At 43.1% G+C, this 21,289-nt stretch overlaps 1 protein-coding gene across 5 annotated transcripts in view; it reads right to left on the reverse strand.

The window, feature by feature from the left end:
• Window positions 1-16,647, reverse strand: part of P4HA1 (prolyl 4-hydroxylase subunit alpha 1) — a 32,701-nt gene extending 16,054 nt beyond the window's left edge. For 3 of the 5 annotated variants that reach the window (XM_065068100.1, XM_065068102.1, XM_065068098.1), the window contains exons 1-7: window positions 16,409-16,593; window positions 9,203-9,319; window positions 8,229-8,325; window positions 5,747-5,898; window positions 4,074-4,211; window positions 1,345-1,584; window positions 104-294 (exon numbers count right to left, since the gene is read on the reverse strand). In XM_065068100.1, coding sequence (XP_064924172.1) covers window positions 104-294; window positions 1,345-1,584; window positions 4,074-4,211; window positions 5,747-5,898; window positions 8,229-8,325; window positions 9,203-9,290 — 906 coding nt within the window. In that variant the 5' untranslated portion in view covers window positions 9,291-9,319; window positions 16,409-16,593. Of the gene's footprint in view, window positions 1-103; window positions 295-1,344; window positions 1,585-4,073; window positions 4,212-5,746; window positions 5,899-8,228; window positions 8,326-9,202; window positions 9,320-16,408 lie in introns of all 5 variants that reach the window. The other 2 variants (XM_065068101.1, XM_065068099.1) reach the window with 2 other exon arrangements.
• Window positions 16,648-21,289: the final 4,642 nt, after the last annotated feature.

Genomic DNA, 21,289 nt, shown 5'->3' on the forward strand with positions numbered 1-21,289 from the left:
AACTGCTCTAACGACTTCCTTGCTTTCACAACACATACAAATTCTTGACATTGTTTTGTCACAGTTGGTTTCATACATTTGAAAACAGTCTACTCCACTTTACCATTTTGAGACCCTCCCCACGGCACAGCATTTCGTACTTCCTTCTCTCGGGCAGGTAATCCTTTTTCTTAACCTCAGTTTCCTTCTCCGCCTGGTCTTCTGAATCCGTGCTGGACTTATTTGCTTCTTTTTCTTTAGCCATGATGTATTCAAAATATTTCATGTTCCCATTTGCTCTTTGATGTTCAGGATCTATTGACAAAGAAGCAGACAAATTACCACTGGCCAGTTTCCAACTTGTGAAGTAGTATCCAGAAGAGGCTATTTACAGAACAAAAAAGAAAACAGATGCACACGACTGCTTCTCAAACAGAAATGTGAAACATGTACCCTGGTTGGAGAGGATTCACAGGATAGTTATAACCCCAAGCTAAGCTGGAAGCGATGCTGGGCTGCAGCATGCAAGTGTCCTTACTCATCTATACACTATGAGCTTCCAGAGCTAAGCTCAGCTTATTCACGGTCAAGAAACCGCTCACCGCAAGGCCAAGGTCCTCGCTATACACAGGGGTCCAGGCGCTAAGAAAAGGAGTTTGGCCATTCCAGCATGACTGGCTTTAAACCTAAAAACTTCCCTGATAGAAATTAAGATTTCTGGTGACAAAGCTTTTAACGATCACTAAACTTACAGAATTAGCTTCAGTTCATAAGTGGTTCTCACTAGGCTTTGCTATCGTAGGTTTCGTTATGAACTTCCCAAGTCAGTGGAATATTTACAGAAGCATAAACATTTTTGTATCTCATAAAGCAGAATCTTAGCTCCTTGTATTGCATTCTGTATTTCTCTTTTTTTCAAGTTTTTCACCTCAAGCATGCTTAATTTGCGTTTAAATTTTGGTATCACCAATTTAGTTTCAGTTTCATTAACTGTGTTCTTGCCTGTGCCTAAGGAGAATAATCTCAACACAGGAAAGTAAGATATGGTAAGAGAGCAACATTTCTGGCAGTAATGACTAAGGTAAGTGGCTGGAATGCGACAGTGACAGGAAGCAGAAAATACTTCAATAGGAAGGAGCAACCCTTAACGGTGACACTTTCTGACGTGATAGTTGAGACTCTAACTGTCTCTCTAAATATATGCCTTATGGAAATACAAGTCTCATTCTACTGAGAATTACACATCAGGAACTTAATGGTAACATCAGCAGGAACCCACAGACAAGTCAGAACACCGCGACCCCGCGCTCCTCGCTGCAAATCGAACGGCGAGCCAGCCCCCGTCATGTCACACACGTCACATACCCAGCTCCAGCAGGCGCCTGGTGAGCGCCATGGCCTTGGCCAGGTCCCCCTGCTGATACACAGCGTAGCTCAGGTAGTCCAGGATGTAGACTTTATCCGCAGAAGATACTTCTCCCTCATCCAGCTGTTTCAGCGCCTGCTCCATCCAGAGCTCGGTGTGGTAGTAGTCGGCTTCAGTGTAGGCGATCTTTCCCAGCTCAAAGCAATCTTCGGCCGTTAAAAAGGATTTGTGCTTCACACCTGCATTTAAAACAAATCAAAGCAAACAGAATTTACACAGAATTCCAGTCCAGAGGAACATTCAGGTATCTCTTGTTCTTCACAACACAGCTGTTTCTGCACTGCAACACCTCTGTTCTGGGGGGGCTGTTCAAGCATCTGAAGGCTGAGAGTCCTCGGCAGAGCACACGGCAGTTGATGCAGGTGTTCACTGCCCACCCGCAACTACCTACATGTCTGTACCAGCACGGGAAAGGAAAATACAATAGGAACAATAGCAAAATAAAGTAAAAAATAAAACAATAATAAAAAAAATAAAATAAAATTGAATTAAAATTAAAAAATCAAATTTAAAAAAATAAAAATAAATAGTAAATAAACATGAAAATAAAAGAAAAATAAAATTAAAAATAAATTTTAAAATACATAAAATAAAAATAAAATTAAAATTAAAATAAATAAAATAAAATGAAAATTAATTTAAAATAAAAATTAAAATGAATTAAAATGGAAATTAAAGATAAATTTAAAAATAATTAAAATGAGAATAAAAAAATAAAAATGAAAAATGAAATAATAAAAAATAACAAAGAAAGTGAAATAAAAACAGCAATAAAAAGAAAATGACAAAATACAAAATAAAAATAAAAGTAAAAAAAATAATAAATATAAATAATAATAAATATAAACAATAAATAAAAAATAAAATAAAATTTAAAAAAATAAAAAATAAAATGAGAAAATAAGAATAAATAAAAGAAAAAATAGAAATAAAAATAATAAATTAAAAAATAAATAAAAAAAATAAAAAAATTAAATAATAATAGTAAATAAAATTAAAATGAAAATGAAATAAACTGAAAATAAAAATAAAGAAAATTAAAATAAAAAAATGAAAAATAAAATAAATAAAAATAAAATAAAAATGTAAATAAATTTTTTAAAATAATAATAAAAATAAAGTAAAATAAAAATTAAAAAAACAAAATCAAACAATAAAGATCCAAATCGAATCAAACCAATGAGCCTTCCCTCTGCCCCAGCCCAGGGCCTCTGGGCAGCGCGGCAGGATGCCAGAGGGGCAGTCTCAGCCGTGGCCAAAGGCGCTGCCGGATCCCCTTCCAGAGCTCCCTGCGGCGCACCCCGTTTGCCCCAACTCAGCACGGGAGGAGACAGGAAACATCAGCCACTAATTCCAGCTGCTCGAGGTTTTTCTAGTCAGTCGTTTTTAGCAACACGCAGACCTCTGTAACACTGAAGCACCAGGACGCAAATTACAGATTCCTATTTTTTGCCACTGTGAATTAAGGCCCAATGAAAAACCAAATCTAATCTTGTAAGAAGGAAACGGGACCTGCCGGTTTTACAGCTAAACTTAACATTCCTGATTACATCTTAATACATCCTGAATTCCTAAGAGCAGCTGCGTTCAAACAGGGCAATTCTTCTGCTGAAGACATGCCTTAGGAAATTAAACAGCTGAAGAGACAGCCCGTGGAATGGAGCATCCCACAGAACAACTTTGTTTCTGCTCACTGATTCAGCCTTTAGAAGCAACATAACACCACACACGAAAAGGCAACTCCTAAAAGGTGCCTAAGACAGCAATCATCAAATAGGGTTGATAGTTAATGTAAAGAAACAGCACAGCCTGTAATGCATGAAAAGTGATATGATGGGGGTTAAGATTCTAATCAAAACTTGATGATCTGACCAAACAGAAATTCCCTAGGAAGAACGACAAGGAGCACAAACCAGTGATGAGCTCTCTCAAGTGACCACCCTATTCTCTTTTACACTCTAGAACTTTCACGTCCTGCAATTACACTTTATTACACGCAGTCTGCACGGCTTATCGCTTCCAAAGACGCAATAAACTACAGCCCACCCAAAGCACTTAGCCTTGTATTTTTGTGCTGTACTAAGAAAACAATTACAAACTGCTTATTGTATTAGAATGAATCTGTAGGTCTTTGAGACAGTCTTGAACTAAACCCAAAAGCAAGGTTATACATCATAACATATAAAGCCAATTACCCTTAATTTTATTAGGCATCTGACCACAACGAACGCTTGCAAAAACACGGATTGTACAGAGCTGATTTTTTGCCAGTTGGCACAGTGCTATTTTCAAACAGAGGAAACAAGGAAAGCTCAGCAGAGAAAGTGTGTTCTAACAAGAAAGCGCGTCTTCTCCTGCTTATAAACCTATTAAGATCACCTCGGGTAGTGACACGTACGCTCAAGTCTATATGTGCTCTCTGTCTTTTGTTGCGCACTTTATACACACAACTTCCTCCTTCTTGAGGCGTGGCAGAATTAACGCTGACATCTACGTCAATCTATATTCTACAACGCACATCATGCCACTTGTCATTAATTCTTAGCTAGCTCAAATGTTTTCCTGTTGTTACCGTCACGCTACGCAGTTAAGCAAGATAGGACAGAGTAATCAGGACCTTTAGTAAAAGTTCACAATGTCTTCTGAAAATAACATTGATGACTCTTACCTGGAAGGTTCCCTCGAGAGAGAGTGTCTGTGTCCAAATTATACGTGTCTTGAAGCCGCAAGAGGGCTTTTGCTGCACCAGTCTGGTCCTCATCGTTTGGGAAAAACTGCCGCTGGATCGTCATGTTGGAGATAAAGCCTGGGAAAGACACGGAGACACTTGTCAGCTCTGTAAACTCTATACACAAAACAAGTCCCTAACTCTAGAGGAAACTAACAGTTCTACAGGACAGGAGTAGCCATTCGGTTTCACCTGGAAACTACTCTTATCAGGTAAAAAAAAGCTACATACAACAAAAACAACCCCCATTTGGAGAACATTACAGATAATACGTTGGTAGTTTTTGCAACTGTCCCACTCAATCTGCCACCAAAAGGTTCTTCATTTAGCAACATGGATTTACAAATAATTTAGAAGAGGAAAAACCCAAACAGTGCTAAAAATAGCAGTGTAAAGATTAAGGGCAGTCACTAAAAAGATGAAGAACAAAAATGCTGATGTCTAACTGCCAACAGCTTTTGACAAGACCTCAGGCAGCTGAGCAGCCACTCTGAACCTAACTGCTTTTAGTGGATGTGGGTATTAATGTATTTATATAGAAACCTGAGAAACTGCTTCTGCACAGTCAAGAGGCTGGTGGGCTCTTTGCAGCGGGAGGGAAACAGATCTCCAGAAAGCCACCAAAAGGAAAGGCACCAGCAAAGTCAGCCCTGAGGAGCGCAGCTGGAACAAACAGCCATGCCGGCGTTTTCAGAAATCAGCTTTTCTACTCAGCAAACCCAGAAGTACAACGAGCTTTGTTTGCAAAGTTCATCTAATATCCACCAGCAGAAAACTGAGCAGCACGACCGAACCAGGCAAAATGTAGTGCGCAACACTCAGCTGCAAAACCATCCAAAAATAAAGCATGAAATGGCCAATTTTGAGGTTTTTGCCACAGTCTAGAAGGATTTAAGATGCACTGGTCCAGATTGCTGGCTAGCAGGTGAAGAGCCTTTTCTCTTGGCATATTCAGTCACTCACAGCATCAACAGGAAAGCTGATTGTGCTGAATCCTTACCAGAGACTAACCCTGGGTCTTTTTTGAAAGCTCCACTATTTCACCATTTCTTACTATAAACCTACACCTGGTATTAATTACTTGGTGAGGCAGGTTCTCACAGGTCAAATATAATCATCCCAGACTCCTTGCTGCCAAATGTCTTTCACAGTTAACTATTTTATGTCATGTTGCTGAAGAGCTTCTACTCTTGCTGAAGAAAAGAAGCAGCAAAGTGTTTCCTACACATTTAGATCAGTTCCACAAATTTTCAGTCCCTGTGAACATGGAGTTTCATTCCCTTTTTTTCTGTCCAACGGCCTCATCCCACTTAGGAATGAAATCTCCTAAAATACTAGTTTGCAAGAAATGGGAGAACACATTAAATAAGTCCTGACCCCTTGAAAATGTAAAGCATCCAAGGAGGTTATTCAGTTTAAACATCCCAGTTTTATAAAGCTCAAATTGTACAATAGCACACTGACAGCAAAATGGCAGGTCTTCTGGGATTATTTTCTATGAGTGCACCCCAAAAGCAGACTTACAAATCTAATTCAAAGCACGACATGTGAGAGACATAGTCAAGTAAATGCAAATATAATGCGGTCGTTATTCTTACTGCAGGCACACTTACCATCTGACATGTCCTTCAGAACCAGGTTTTCCAGTTCACCCCACTCTGTGTTAAGCCGTTTCATCAACTTGAATGCGTTTACTGGGTGTCCCAAAAACCCCTCTGGGTCTTTCGTAGCAGTATCTGTCAGCTGATCCAACTTCTCTGCCCACCTATAGTGAACATATACATTCCTTAATGTCTCTTGTAAAAGTCTGCCAGTGCACTATAAAAACGATTTCAAGCTACTCAACAGTCTTTGCTGATAAAATATACAATACAAATTGCAAGCTTTTATAGTATCTATATGTAAAGGTCTCCTAGGAGGAACAAAAGGGTCTTTTTTCTTTCGTGTTTTTCTGTTAAAAAAACATCTTCTTCCTCAGCTGCAGCCTAAATCTTATGTTGCTGTAGTGGTCTTTGTTACAACACTGCTGAACTAACTCCTTCCTACAAACACCCAATGCCGTATGCCAGCAGTTCCATTATGAGTTTTCATGCAGAACTAATCAAAAACAAAGCCTTACCCATATTTTTGATCTTTTATTTTTTAAACGCTCTTTTCTTCCTGAAATTTACAATAAGGTAGTTCAATGCTTGTCTGAAATGATTTTACGTTCAGCCACACATCTCCGCTAAGCCCCTTGCTTCCCACCACAAAGCTGCCTTCCATACTCTAAGCCTGGATTAAGAAACATGTAGTTCTCACGCTCCCAAATGAGGAGCCCAGATCAACTTTCTGATGCTACAGTTCTGACTCCACAAATTCTGCCAGGCACTTAAGTCATTCACAACTCCACTCTAGAACATGAAGGCATGGAACAACACGCTGGAAACAGGATAAATTAATGTTAAAAAAGCCACACCCCAGAGAGGATACCAAACCTCAACACCATTATACAGCAAATACAAAAATCCGTAGCCTGGAGGGAACTCTCTACACAAGCCAGCATTCAGCTTGTTCCAGAATTTGGTACGCCTGAATTAATTTGCCTGCTTTACCTGAGACAGGTAGACGTTTACAGCTGTCAAAGGTGCCACTGTCAACACTCACCCTTCTCACACTGTCTTCAGTTGTTTCCCTACACTCTGACAGCCACTGTCCAGGATCTTGCCAGCAGCAACGTGAGTTCCCTCCGAAAGGGTGTGCTCAAAGTGCTCCTGCGGGCCACCTCCAGCTTCTCGCAAGCCAAGGACTTGGAAGAAACCACTTTCAACAAACGGTGTGTTCACATTGCACGTGGTTAAATCCATCGTATGTTTGCCCACTGTGGGACTATCAAACCTAACGAGCAGCTGAAAGTCAACTGCAACCACGAGCCACAGCGACAAGGCCAGGATTTCTTTCAAGTAGTATCTGTCCCATAAAAGCCTCCACCACCACAAGCCACCCACCATGTGCGAGCCATCCTCTGCATTTCAGCGAACTACCAGCTTCAACACAAACCACCAACATCCTTCAGCCAAAGAACAGAGTCCAAACTCAAGCAATGCTGGTGTTTTTTCTAGGTTCTTCTGTCTCTCTGCAAGTCATTTTAATTCTTCTAACCTGACCGTGAGCACCTCTAATATAATAAAAACAGAGCTGCAACGTTAATATGATAAGCTGTATTTACACCCTTTTGGATGTCCAGTTGGCATACTCCCATCTTAATTTGTAGCTGTAAATAATATACTTACAACATTCCAAACCTGTAAGCAATTCTGACTCTGTATTTTAAGCAATAAAAATAAATACAGTCTGACAGAAGTATCTTTCTTCCTGGATGGTAGAATTTAATACACAAAGGCTAAAATAAAAGTCATGCATCTACCTAGAACTGTTTAAACAACCTCATGACAGATTTATACGCATTTTTGAAGGCCAGGAAACCATCCTGATCAGTGATACAAATTTTTTATTTCTAGCTGTGATAAAATCTGACATATTGGGCTCTGGTCCTCACACCTATAGAGCTGAGCAATGTAGTAATGGCAATGGTCAGGTCTCTTGTTATTTTTAAAAACAGTAAAGAAGATTTATGTTACTCTATTTTACTTTTAAATCCAAATACAGCACGCAGAAATACTCTGCTCTTGTAGTCGGTTACTGCTATTCATTGGTGAGGCACTCACAAGCAGTATGGCCACACCAACACTTTCTAGCACTTTTACACCTAGTGTATCATTGCAACGCTCATCTGGAGACTTCTTGGGTTTTAGTTTCCACTAAGCAGATTGCCACTCCAAGAACTACATCCCCTCTGAATTACGTGAAAGCAGGAGTCCTAAAGTGAAGGTATCATACAGAAAGTGGGTTGATTAGAGTTCATCGTTAGAAAGCTTAACAAAACAAACCAATGGCTCAGAGATAATGACTTAGGACAAAAACCTGGCAAAACTGCTAGTTTAAGCTTTGCCTCAGAGGAAAAATTCCACAAATTTAATCAGCCTTGGGAAGCATTTTTTACATAAGGGTGGACTCAAATTATTAACTATTAGCATTATGGAACAAGCTGCTTACTTTTTGATCTGTTCCAGCTTGCTTTCTTCTGCCTTGATGTAATCTTTCAGTGACACCACCAGATCTTTTTCCGTATGTATTAAGTCTGTCATATGACCTAGAAAACAAATGAGTTGCTTAGACAAGGAGAAACAAAAAAACTGAGAATTAAAGGCATTCTTCCTCTCTTCTACTCTCTTCCCCTAAGCCCTTCTGCATTTGCTTAAATAAACCTGAAGGAGTATTTGAGAAAGGCTTCTTGCCTTTTCTTTTTTTTTTTTTTTAGGAAAAAAATCTCATGTTGGACCAAGCTTGTTGCCATGGAAATTAATGTAATATCACATACTTATTATTAGAACTAATTTAGGATTCGTTTGGAAAAGGAAGTAGGTTACAACAGAGCAATCTTCCATCCAAGCACACATAATATAGATCAAATAAAGACAAAGCTAGAGAAGTACAGAAAGCCTTCGTGTGTTTGATATACAATATTAATTCAGCGTTTTACTTTAAGATTACTTGCATGACTTCAATGCGCCCCCTAACAGACACTTATTAATTAATAATGGCTTCATTTCCTGCAAGCAGGGAGCCGAACCAGTTCATCACAAAGTGACACAGTCCACATCTTCAGCTGTATCACAGGCCATGAGAACCCAAGACAGAGTACGCTGACATTCTGGTGTCATGGTGTACCTGTAACAGCTGTTTCGCCTACTTCTACATACATGTAACAGTCCACACCAAAACTTTGTTTAAAACCAATAATGCGTATAAAGCTTAGCCTGGATCATTAGATTAACTGGACTGACTTAACTCAAAGCACGTTTCTCCCCAAACGAAGAAGTCTATAAGGTCATGAGAACTAGTAAGTGAACTTAGCTCTGCACCAATTAAAGCCTTGGATGTCATTAACACATCATTGCAGAATCAGTTTTGAGAGCCGTCAAGAAATTCTTTCAGCTATGCAGCATATACACTAAAGCATGTCTCACCAATGGACGTGAAGAAGTCTGTATGGGCGCAAGAGAAAGGCAGCAGAAGTCCAAGCGCTACAGTACACCAAATCTTGTTGAAAGCCATAGTTTGACAGCTGTCACCTCACCACGTACCTACAAAAGAAACATAAAGTGTGTAAACAAGTTTATTGTCTTGGGTTGCCACTAGTTCTTGGGGTAGCATAATCTATATAAGCTTGAGCAGCTCTCACAGAGGATTAACGCCCTCCTGCAGACTTTCTTATACTTTCATCTTGTGTGGTAAGAGAAGAAAGAATAGCTTAGAGACAGGGTCTTCACAAGCACTCTTCATCTTTCTAACACCTAAGACACACTGCAGATAGATGCTTCACATAAAGCACCAAAAAACCCAAGATCCAACACTGAAAAAAAACCCTTAAGAGCAAGTTAAAATACATATTATCAATTTTATCCACCCAATGAAAAAAAAAAAAAAGGTTGCATTTGATCAGTCAGAAAGATGCCAGTGGAACGAGTCTAAATGAAAACGCTACACACCCAGACCACAGAGTAAGCTACAGGGTTGCGACTCGTCAGCTGCTGCCGCGGTGAAGCCAGCCTTCATACCTGATACAAAAGGCTCCTCTGTTGGCTGGGTCTTAGTTAGTCCCTGGGTAAGGTCATAGCAGGCTCACAGGCAGCGCCTTCTCCCACAAAGGGCTGCCAAGCTCTCAGCCTTTCAACATCCCGAACCCTTTTAACAGCCTAAGATTTCCTCACTACTGCATACTTTAAAAGTAATTATGCTGTCTTGGAATTCATTACTTTTTTCTAAACATAAAAGCTTAAACTCTCATGTATTGTATCTGCTCAAAAACATTAAAACTACTGCATGTACTAACAGAAACTGTTTTACAGCTCTTTCGACAGCACAACTAATGAAGAAGGAAAAAAAATCATCAAGCAAGTCCAGCTACAAAGCGACTGTGCCTACTTAGGGAAGAAAGAGATGCTTTTGATCAAGTCGACAGAACTGGTAGCGAACAACATAAAACCGAGTAGGTGTGCCAGCAGGACAGGGGTTTACATTTACTGACACTGAGGACTGAGTGCTTCTTGGGCAGGGCAGGCGCAATTTCACTGGCACTAAGAGCAACAACAGGAAACTGTAGTACAAGCCTAGAAAAGCAGCTCCATCTCCAACTCCTGTAAATCATCTGAAACCTGTGTGACCACAACTGAAGGGCTGAAACATTCTGACACATTCACCGGCAGAGAGTAAAGCTTTAAAGCAAAAATCTGGAGAGGGAAGCTGGAGTCCTGCTCTTCTGCCAGTCAAGTCTGGCACATCAGCCCTCCCAATGCTCTAAACCAGGCCTGCTATCCCCAGCAGCTTTCCTCACCTCCTCCTTGCTTGCTCATCCCCTCTGCAGGCAGCCAGGCAACAAGCTAAATCAGACTATTTCAAATATTACTAACCCCAAAAAGTCCCACCCAAACTCTCATTTCATCCTGGTTCGGTTCTGATATAGTTCACTATACAGCCACGGAACATCCATGCCAGTACAAGAGGGCAATTTGGAGGCAGGAACTGGCAGCCAAAGACAGCAAAGCAAGGCCAAATTGTTTCTGGTAGCAGCACAGGTCTAATCCATTTGTGAAACTGCAGCCCTACACATAATGAACAAACACACAACCCTCCAGCCAGCCTGTAACACCTACCTAGTTTTCAGCACAAACCAGACATTGTGGCCACATCTACAGAACTGTATCACCCTCTTCTGTGGCTGATGTCAGTCTCATTAAATAAGAGCTCCAACTGAGGACCTGCTGTAAATTAATGGATAACACCCGGAAGCAAGTTTTCACACGGGCAAATTTCACCCTTTACTTAAAAGAAGCTGTATCCATATGCTCAAGGACACTGATGTGTACCTGCAAGCCTATTAAAAATGCTGCTCAATATTTTGCTCTGCAGAAAGCGAAATGCCTCCTGCTCATTCAGTACTCAAGCTAACACATCTGTGAATCAATTACAAAGCACAAACAGTTCTACTACATTATAAATATTTACCAACATTATCAGTACTTAGAATTCACTAAGCTATTTGTTTACTGTGCTCAGTGACACAGAAGGAAAACTTCAGCAAGTTTACTTTTTTACCATTAATCAATATGAAACTTTTCTAAAACACAAACAAAACAACACAACACCCAAAAGGTCATTAAAACAATGCCTCCTCTTCACCTATGGCTCTTGGTGACAGCCTTCCACCTTGCACGATAGAATGACGCCTTAAAGCCTGTTTGAGTAGCATGCATTGTGAAGTTCTCCCTCTTCTCCACCTGCCTTTACGGGCTGCTCCAACACTGGGCTGACTCCAAACACAGTTGCAACTCTACTCTAAGTAGACACAAAGAGGAAGACCCGGTGACAGCAGTTTGGCACTAGAAGAGGTTGCCCAGAGAAGCCGCACTTCCCATTCTTGGAAGAATTTCAAAACTGAAAGGACAAGCGCATGTGCAGCCTAACCTGACCTCCAAGATCACCCAGCTTCAAACAGGAGGTCAGGCTAGACAACATCCAGAGGTCACTTCCAACTTCATTTTTTTTCCTTTCGCAGCCTCCGGCTTTTCTGTCACTTGCAAGGACTCCCATAATAGCTTTCAGCCACCCAAGACGACTTTCCTCCCAGACGGAATTCAGAAAGTTGGAAGCAGAGCCCACGGCAGTGGCCAGCCAAGCTTTCCCTGCCCTAACAGCAGTTGCTAAGTAGCACAGCTTTCCAAACTACTGCAGAAGGATCAGCTGCAGGTTCCCAAATCAAAGAAAACGAAGCTCAGTTAAGATAGATGCTGGAAATCTCGTAGATGCACAAGCTGCCAAATAAGTAGGCTTGATTTCTTCCTGTCAGTGACATGAAGCAAAACAAGACAAAAATCCTCTTTCTGTTATTGCTGTCGGTCTGACTCTTCAGGCAGACACAGCTGAACATCTTGGAGAGGAGGAATCCACTGCCCACATAAAAAGTGGGAGTCCAGCTGACAGCTTTAACACAGCTTTCTGACTTTCCATCGTAAGTACATTTGCTAAGCTTTGAAACAGTAAAACGTGGCAGAGAAAAGAAAAAAAAAAGGAAAAAATGGAAAAAATAGCAAAGAACAAGCGAACGCATAGATACAAGTAAAACAAAGCAGTAATTACACAAGTGATATTGCTAAACGTGGGAGAGGATTTCCTGAACAGCAGGATACACAACAAATGCCATTTCAACAGGTACGTTTTGTGGGACTTTTAAAAACTTGAGCTCTGCTCTGCAAGTAGAAATAGGCCTGCAAGTGTCATACAAGAGTGGACGTGCACATAGCAACCATGCGAGCAGAAGGAAAAGTGAAGACAAACTGCGGGGAGTGATATAACCTCACAACAATCAAGGTCACGCTAACCTGTGACTGAAGCATTTAACCAAGGGTACTTATTACACAACTCTCCTCACTGCCAATTCCAAGATCCCGGGTGCTTACCAGGATCCAAAAAACAAGATAGAAAATACAGATAGAAAATGGAAATTGCAGGTGTACTCTGATATGAAATTATTTTACTGTAGCTCTAACTTACACTTTAAAAAGCTACTTTGGAGTTAAGTAAAAAATATGTAACCTACTCTAAATTAAGTCTACTGCAAGGCCAGGAGTCAAAACCGTACCACCAAGATCCTCAACTTGTTATTTAAATACTGATCCACCCTCACAGTCCTTAATGTTAACTCACTGCGTGTGGGAAAAGAAAAATAACACTTAAACTGAGCTGACTTTAGGGAGGAAGAGGACAGCATCACAGAACAGAGCTGCTCAGAGCACCCTCCTGTCCCTAGGAACAGGGTTCAAGTTCTAGTCTCATGACACAATGCGACTGCAAATATTACTCAGAATGAAAGAACTTTCCCAGAGTAAGCACCAAGAACATTTATCTGTCATCATTGTTTAACAGTCTCAGAACAGAAACATTAGAATCCAGTTATTGCTGAAGAAGTTAACTTTAAAGGCTATTTTAAAATTAAGATCCAAGCAGTGAGAGAAGAAAAATTATCTGGAATTGCTGCTAACAAAAGAGAACAGCATATTTTAAACTTCTTTTTAATGACAGTAAGTAAACTTTTACACATATAAGTAATCTCTAATGAGAGATAAGAATCCATTTTAGAGTAAAGTAGGTGACCTGTTTTAAATATCATTATTGCCAACTTGAAGACAGCACTCATGAGTCTGACTCTAGACCAGGGCTGTTTGCACACAGATTCGTGCACTGCAGCAAGGTTTTCCTCGGTTTCTTACAGAGTAAGACTGAACAGCTCACTTGTTTTAACTTTCTAAGCCAAGACAAAGCACCCCAGCCACTGAGCAGAACACTTATCTTATTAGACACAACAAGCAGGAGGTTATCCTTCTGCTCAAAGATTAGCAGAGTATCTATAGAGATATACAGAATGTTTTCAGATATTAAGAGTGATGATAAAGAGAGCAGGACAATCCCAATGATCAACAGCTGAAAAACAGCAACAGATAAGAGCTCTTTTAGGCTGAAGTTGTAGCCCCACAGATGGTTCTGTAATAGAAGAAAGCCTGGGCAGCAAGTCACTCCAAAATTACTGCAAGAATGCAGCACAAGTGGCAGCAAAGATGCTGTTTCAGCACAGACTTTATTTTCAGTCTTTCCTTGGTTAAACAAACAGGATTTATCAAGTAAGGCTGGTTTAGGTTTTGTTTGTTTCTTTGTTGTATCGGTGTTTGTTTTTTTTTCCTCAACAAGTAAATTATTTTGGACCACTTTCTTGAAAATAAAAGCATCCTTATCTATATCAACCTCAATATGGAGGTAGAGTTCTCCTCCCATAAGCCTCTATGAATCCTCACTCCTTCCATAGCGCTACCCATTATCTATAATTTATGTTTTTCAAACTGCAGCGGGTGCTTTCTCATCTATGTGCGTGCCTCCAAATCACAGCTTTAAATGCTAGATTTCAAAACCATTCATTATGCAAGAAGGTTTAACTCTCTACAAGGTCAGAGAGCCGCTTTCCCTTCTGGCTCAATGCATAGCTCTTCATGCATATGTTAACCCTGTTGCTGCACAGCAATCTCTGCAGAAGCTCATCTCCACACCACCGCCTCAGCTGCAGCCCTAATGACCTGCCATGTGTGTGGCTGCACACTCAATTAGCAAAATGAACTAATCCACCTCAGCTGCTTTCTGCTGGGAGGTGAATACCCCCCGCCATTCATTTCTGATTTGGTTTATCAGTTTTTAGCCCCTGTGAGGAGCACAGATCAGGAACTGCTTTGGACAACGGTTCATGAAAGGGCACTGCTTCTTCAGCCTCTAAATGAATCAACAGATGTGCCTGTGCCACCATCACTGCTCAAACGGCAGAATTAATAACTCTCAGCATAGCAAGACTGAGCCACATTCCTGTTACTTTGAGTCCCAGGAGGAAGAGGAAAAAAAGACAAAAAAAAAAAATCAGTCCTAGTTCTGTCAGCACATAATTAAGAAGCAGTGCAGAGTACTCTGGGTCAAATCAAATGCTTTGCAGTGTGGTTCAAGACATTCACATGTATCCAACAACAATCCACAAGTAGTAATGTGTGCAGAACAGTAAGGCAGAGAACACCTCTCATCCAAAAGCAGGCCTCCGCTTCCTGAACTAACTGGGAAGCCGTTACTTTCACTTCCCACCCCATGTCCCCCGCTTGCATGCTTAACTTATGCCTTTGGCATAAGAAGCTGCATTTAACATTTATCTCCTTGTTGTAGACTCCTTCACTTACTAAAGCCTTGAACACCCAATCTTTAAATATCTGAAGCAGGTAAACACTTAAGCACCCAGCACCTCTGCAACTCCTCTTACTGAATTCTGCAGGAAAAAAAGTGTGAAACTGAATGCTGGGCAATCCTTTTGATACCTCTCTCTGTAAACCTGAACTATCTTTCCTCTAAGAGCATCCAGCTTTTTGGGTAAACTGAAAGATTTACTGCAAGCACATCTGACATTTTTATTTTCTCTTCATTCAACACCATCCTCAAGACTCCATACTAGAGTTTTTCCTTGTCATCAGCTTAGATCCTATCAAGATACCTGCTCAAGGATAAAGCTACTGCAAAGTTAAATGCCAAATTTCACGTAACACAACTGGCTGAATCCAACCCAAAGCAGCAGAGGGAGAGGGAAACCAAGATAAGCTTTATTCTTCAGGACACAATCACTATACACAGCACCCGCAATTACAAACACGGCGTGTGACAGCTTTCACACAGAATGACAGAATGTCAGGGGTTGAAGGGCCCTGGAAAGCTCATCCAGTGAAATCCCCCATGGAGCAGGAACACCCAGATGAGGTTACACAGGAAGGTGTCCAGGCGGGTTGGAATGTCTGCACAGAAGGAGACTCCACAACCTCCCTGGGCAGCCTGGGCCAGGCTCTGCCACCCTCGCCGGGAACAAGTTTATTCTCAAATTTAAGTGGAACCTCCTGTGTTCCAGTTTGCACCCACTGCCCCTTGTCCTATCACTGGTTGTCACCGAGAAGAGCCTGGCTCCATCCTCCTGACACTCCCCCTTTACATATTTATAAACATTCATGAAGTCAATTAATTTCGGTGCTTACACAAAGAAACTTTTCACTTATCCGAGCACAATATCGCTCGGGTGCCAGAGCGCTCCGCAGCTCCCGCGGCAGCACAAACAGCAGCTGCACAGAGCTCCCCCGGCGGGAGCGATGCCGAATCGGCTGCGACGGGTGGGATCCCACCTGCGGGAAAAGCCAGGCAAGCGGGTGCCGAGGCTCGAGGCGTGGGGGGGTCCGAGCCGCCCGCGGCCACGTTTAAACGCGGGGCGGAGCGGGGGGAGCGCTCCCGCGGCCCCGGGGAGGCGGAGGAGGCGGCACTGTTTAGTCTGCCAGCCCCGGGGAGCCGGGCGGGCCGCCACGGCCCTGCCCTCCCGCCCCCCTCCGGAGGCTGCCGGCTCCCGTTACGTAACGGCCGGGCGGGCCGGGGGCACCGGCCCCCCGCCCCTCGCCAAGAAGGTGGGCGGGCGGCGGAGCGCTGCCACGTATCGCCCTCACACCCGCCTCACAGAGCGGTCGCGTCCGGACCCCGACGGTTCCCTCGCTTCGCGCCGCGTTCCCCCGACCCCCCCACCTCTCCACCGCCACCGGTGGGACGCGGGGGCCGCCGGGGCTCACCTGAGGAAACCGGAGGGCAGGGGCGGCGCCTGAGGGAGCGCGGCGGACGGCGGCGCCGGTCACGAACTGCCGCGAGCTGCCGAGGGGCGTGACCGAGCGCGCGCGGCCGGCCCCGCGCCGGATTTTATAGGCGCGCAGGCCACGCCCCCTCCGTCCCGCGCGAGGAGGGGGGGCGGAGCGGGCGGCGCGGTACGTGCGCTCGGTCACAGCGGCGGCCGCCGCACTGCGCAGGCGCGGCTGCTCCACGTGGGCGCGCTGTCCCCCCCCCCCCCCCCCCCGCCCTCACCCGCAGGGGTTGGGGGGGCTTCTTTTATTGTTAATCACAAGGGGTAAAGAAGGGGCTGAAAGTGGGCGCTTCCACAAGTACAACAACGACTGTGACAAGGATCAAGCCCCGGGAGTCGACACTTCGGAAGAGGCGTCCCCCGCAGCTTTTTGACCACAAGTTTTCTGAAATGTGGGTCAAACAACTCTGACAGAGATATATAATGTTTAGAGGTTTCCCCGTTGTTCCACTCCTCAATACTGTGAGACATGCAAGGTGGAAGTTCCCCGCTGAATATGTTCAAAAGCACAGGTTCTAAATAAAAAGTCCATGTTCTGCAGGATAGTCAGAGGCTTTTCATCACTGGATGCTCATATCCCATCTGAATGTCTCCTTACAGCACCCTGGATGAGAGGAACGTGTTCCATGATACATTTTCTTTTGCAAGTTTGTAATGTATTATTTATCACTAACAAGGGTCAAAAGGGTGATAGATGCTGGATGCACAACTGAGCATCATCTGCGCAGCCTGGCTCGCCAGCTCTCCTCTATGGAGCTCATTTACCTCAGAGCGGTGACTTGATTTCCATCAATAAATTTGATTCTAAACCCACCTTGCAGGTTCCCGCTCTCCCCATTTACTGCATTTCACCGCATGCTTTCTGCCCCACCATCCAAACCCCCGCTGCTTTCCCAAGTCTTCTCCTGCAAAGCCCATGTGAAGACACTTCCAGGCTGATTGCACTTTGTTGTGACAGATCTATGCCGCCTGTTCATTGTTTTCTAGGAGCGCGTAAATAACTGCTGGAACAAAGAACTAGTTTAAGTTAGAATCAGGTATGTTCATAAGCATTTTTTCCTTTCTTTTTAGATGTGGGCTTCAAATAAAGAATCACATCCTTACTAGCCAAGCCAGCCTGTGATCTTCCTTCTTTCAAGACAGGCATTTTTGGCTGCCCCTACCTGGAAATCTTTCATAACAATAATGAAGGTGCTGGCAAAGTCGTAACAGGGGTCAAAAATCCCCTTCTCACGCATTTTTTTTAGCAGGGTTAACCTTCAGCTGGCTTAAAACCGCATCATTCACAAGAGTTAATGGAGGTTGCAGCATGATCCATAACTCAGACTTCTTCCTCGTACCTCGTCTTCTCAGCTCCCATTCCCCCCCAGCAACGTCTTTTGAAGAGCAAACATCACAACCTCAGGCATCACGCCCCGTTTTGGGCAAGACTATGGGATACGACATATCTCACAGGACAAAGAAACAACATTAAGTTCATTTAGTCATTTCTTGTCCAGATGTGGACACAGATGTGTCCACACAGCTGACTTGCATCGCAGGGACTGCGAATGCTGCTGCGCCAGAGCAGGAAGAAGGCCAGTTTTCAGCAGAGCTACCCGTCAAAAAAATAAGCCTTCTTTTCCTCTCATTTTGGTCTTCTTCCAACAGAAACAGAACTCCTACAACTCGCAGGAAACACTGGAATGATATCCAAGCTTCTAGCTCAGGCATCGAGTTAAAGCCGCATTATCCAGAGAGTCCATAATATCTAGCCAGAGATTTAACAGCAGCTTCTAGAGATTTGGCAAAACCTCACACGCTGCAGAGGCACTCGGGTTCTTTCTAGAGGGGTTCACAGCTTTCTCATCATCTTTGCAGGTATTTTTAGAAAGGCAGGTGGCGGAGAACAGCAACAAGTTTATTAGCGTGCTTAGTAGTGGGCTCGCTTGTATTGGTCAGCATGGGGCTGAAAGCAAATTTCTGCCCATGATTTTGGCATGTAGCAAACAGTCAAATCAAGAGTTATTTCCAATAATCATGGCACAAACTCGCTCCATGAACCTGTTTCTGCCCCTTATCAGTGCTTTCTGCTGGTGCCATAGAGAGCACTTATTTCCTCCTGCCTTCCTCAACGCCGGCATGATCACTGACATCTCAGTTGCATTAAAAGATAGCTTTTAAATTGCTTTATGGTGGACTTGTGCATTATCACCTGCTGTCAAACGCTTCAAGCAGGCTTCAGCAGAGCCGTCTGTTATGTCAGCACCTTGTGAAGAAGCACTGTCTCCAAGAACAAGCACAACAGGAATGCTTCTTGAGAGAGGACAGCAGCAGAACAAGTGGCTTTCAGACTTTCTTTAGGGTTTGCAAGCACTGTGTGTTTTCTAGCAGAAACACAGACTCCTTTGTAGCCTAACAACATGCCTCCTTTTCTGAGGAAGCCCATAGCAGTCCTCCATAGGCCCCCTTAAGTTGGAGGATGCTAAAGGAAAGGTCCATCTAAAGCAAGAATTAAGCACAAGAGGCCTCAACGCAAATACAACTTCAGTGGCTCACACCAAAGCTTTCTTTTAGCCCATGCTGCCCAGAATACCAGCAGAACCTCCAAACGTTTTTAACTTAGGGATGTTCTCAGCATGATGTGGCCCATCTACTTAGAATCCTTCAACAGAGTTCTCTGTTAATTATTTCCCCCCTCTTGAGCTGAAACTCTTTCGCATCCACAGCATCTCTTACCCAGCAGTTGTGCCAGGGCATGGAAAGCCACCCCCGTTTGTTCACTGGGAATGAGGCTCCAACTAATTAGATTTGATTAATGAGGTTTTTGCATGTGATGAGACAGCAAACAGTTGGTACCTATCCCTTAGGCAGGCTGAAGTGTCGGACCCTACCTTGCAGTGGCCGTACTCCAAGTCTTTGATCATGCTCGTTGTCCTCTTTGAACCTTTACCAGTTCTTCGGTGTCCTGCTGTGACCTGGATGCAACGTTTTAAGACACAGATGAGTCATCTTAATATCATATCGAGCTAACACACAGTACCGCTTAGCTTTTTAAAACGCATTAACTATTTAAGTACATCCTTTGTGAAGGGATGAAGCCTCATCTAGTTCCACCCACATTTATCAAATGGTGCCTGAGCGTCAATGCTAGTCTCCTCCCAAAATGAACTCATTACCTGGACGGATCCTGTATCATCAGGTGTTTTGTGCAGTGCAGCAAATTAGTGCCAGAATTTTATGACCTCCCCTAACCAACAGGGAGACAAAAAGACAAAAACATACCTTCTATCCCAATAAGCTGAAATGAGCAAATCCTACTAAAACATCACTCAGACATTAAAGTTTCTCCTCTACACACGTATGAGTGTTAGGAGCACAGGCTGTAACCAGCAGCATCAAATTAGAGAGTTGCTGTCTTTTGAGGTCCCCGTGACACACATGAGAAACTGTAGGAGTCCATCCTATACATAATATATACATTACAAGTCAAACTTTAGAACAAAGCCAGATTTGGTTAGTTTGTATCTACAATTTAATGACAGAGTGACACACCACTCATTACCTTTCTCTTTAAAGCAGCAGCTTGTCTTTCCTCAGTCTCTTCCTAAAGAAGAAGTGGTTTTTATACCAAGTTGTTTCATGTGGCTTGACCGTAAGTTTTCAATGCAAGTTTGCTAGCTTTATGTATTTAAAGCAATTAACAGTTGCTCGCTCTTAGCAATTCTAGTGCTGGTTTCTGCTTATTGGGAGCAGCTGGAAAGACAGAACAGAATGGCAAGAGAAAGCAACATCACTGGTATAACCATTATTAGCTTAGAATTATATTTTCCAGCCACTTCTCTGGCTTGAAAAATCTTTTCCCTATATGAGTAGCATGCTGATACCAATATGAGCATTTTAGCAAACCCAAATTTTTAAAAGGATCTTGGTAACGTAGGACCAAAACGTGCCTATTTCGCAACCTTGTCTGGGTAAGGGACCACAATTATTTGTTCCCAGTGCTTGTGCTCTCCTCGCCTGCTCCTTCTGCTTGCTTCTCTTGCACCAGGACAGGCGCAGGGATTCAGTTCCTCTGGTGGCCTGCCAAAGCTCAAATTAGTAAGCTACAGGAAGCTGTCAGGGATGCATTTGCATGGCCAGGCCTTCACTTCCCTCCCTCATGAAGTACAGTATCTGCAGGGGACAAATAATAGTTTATAAATGCAATTCACGCAACTCGGAGCCCAGCTGAACAGTACTTAGAAAGAAGCAACTCAGTGCTAAAGTGACGACTGATACTTGTGCTCCTTAAATTAAATAATTACATGAATAAATGATTAGAAAGATGCTGTTCTTTTCAAAATCATCTCCTTATGTGCCGCAGAAATATTGAATTGGGCAACGTGCCATCACAAGCAGGTGTATGGACCCTCGGAGAAGCACAAGGAGTCTCTCACAGACTGCACAGCTCCCTACCCGTCTGATCAGTCACACAGGTGACTCTCATCTCATTTTCTCCGCGTATCTTCACACAGCACAGATGCCAGGTATACACAATTGGCCTAATCCATTATGTTTTTCATCTGCGTATGGCAAGGAGAGGCCACAGCACTGCATTGCATTGCCTTCAAAGGAGTCCCAACAATGCAGCATCGTGCTCTGGCTTTTAATCCCTCACCTGGATAGGGGAGCACTTACCAAATGATCAGCTGCTCCAGGCTGAAGGAGCTTGAGAGGTTGTCCCAAAATTCAAGGTCCAAAGGTCCCTCTAAAACCAGCTCTTCTTGCAAGGTCCATTTCTGAGGGCAGGTAGGGTCAATAAATCTGTTAGTTTGTTTTAACAGCAGGGTGGATA

This window comes from Columba livia, chromosome 6 (assembly GCF_036013475.1).
Source record: "Columba livia isolate bColLiv1 breed racing homer chromosome 6, bColLiv1.pat.W.v2, whole genome shotgun sequence".
Lineage (NCBI taxonomy): Eukaryota > Metazoa > Chordata > Aves > Columbiformes > Columbidae > Columba > Columba livia.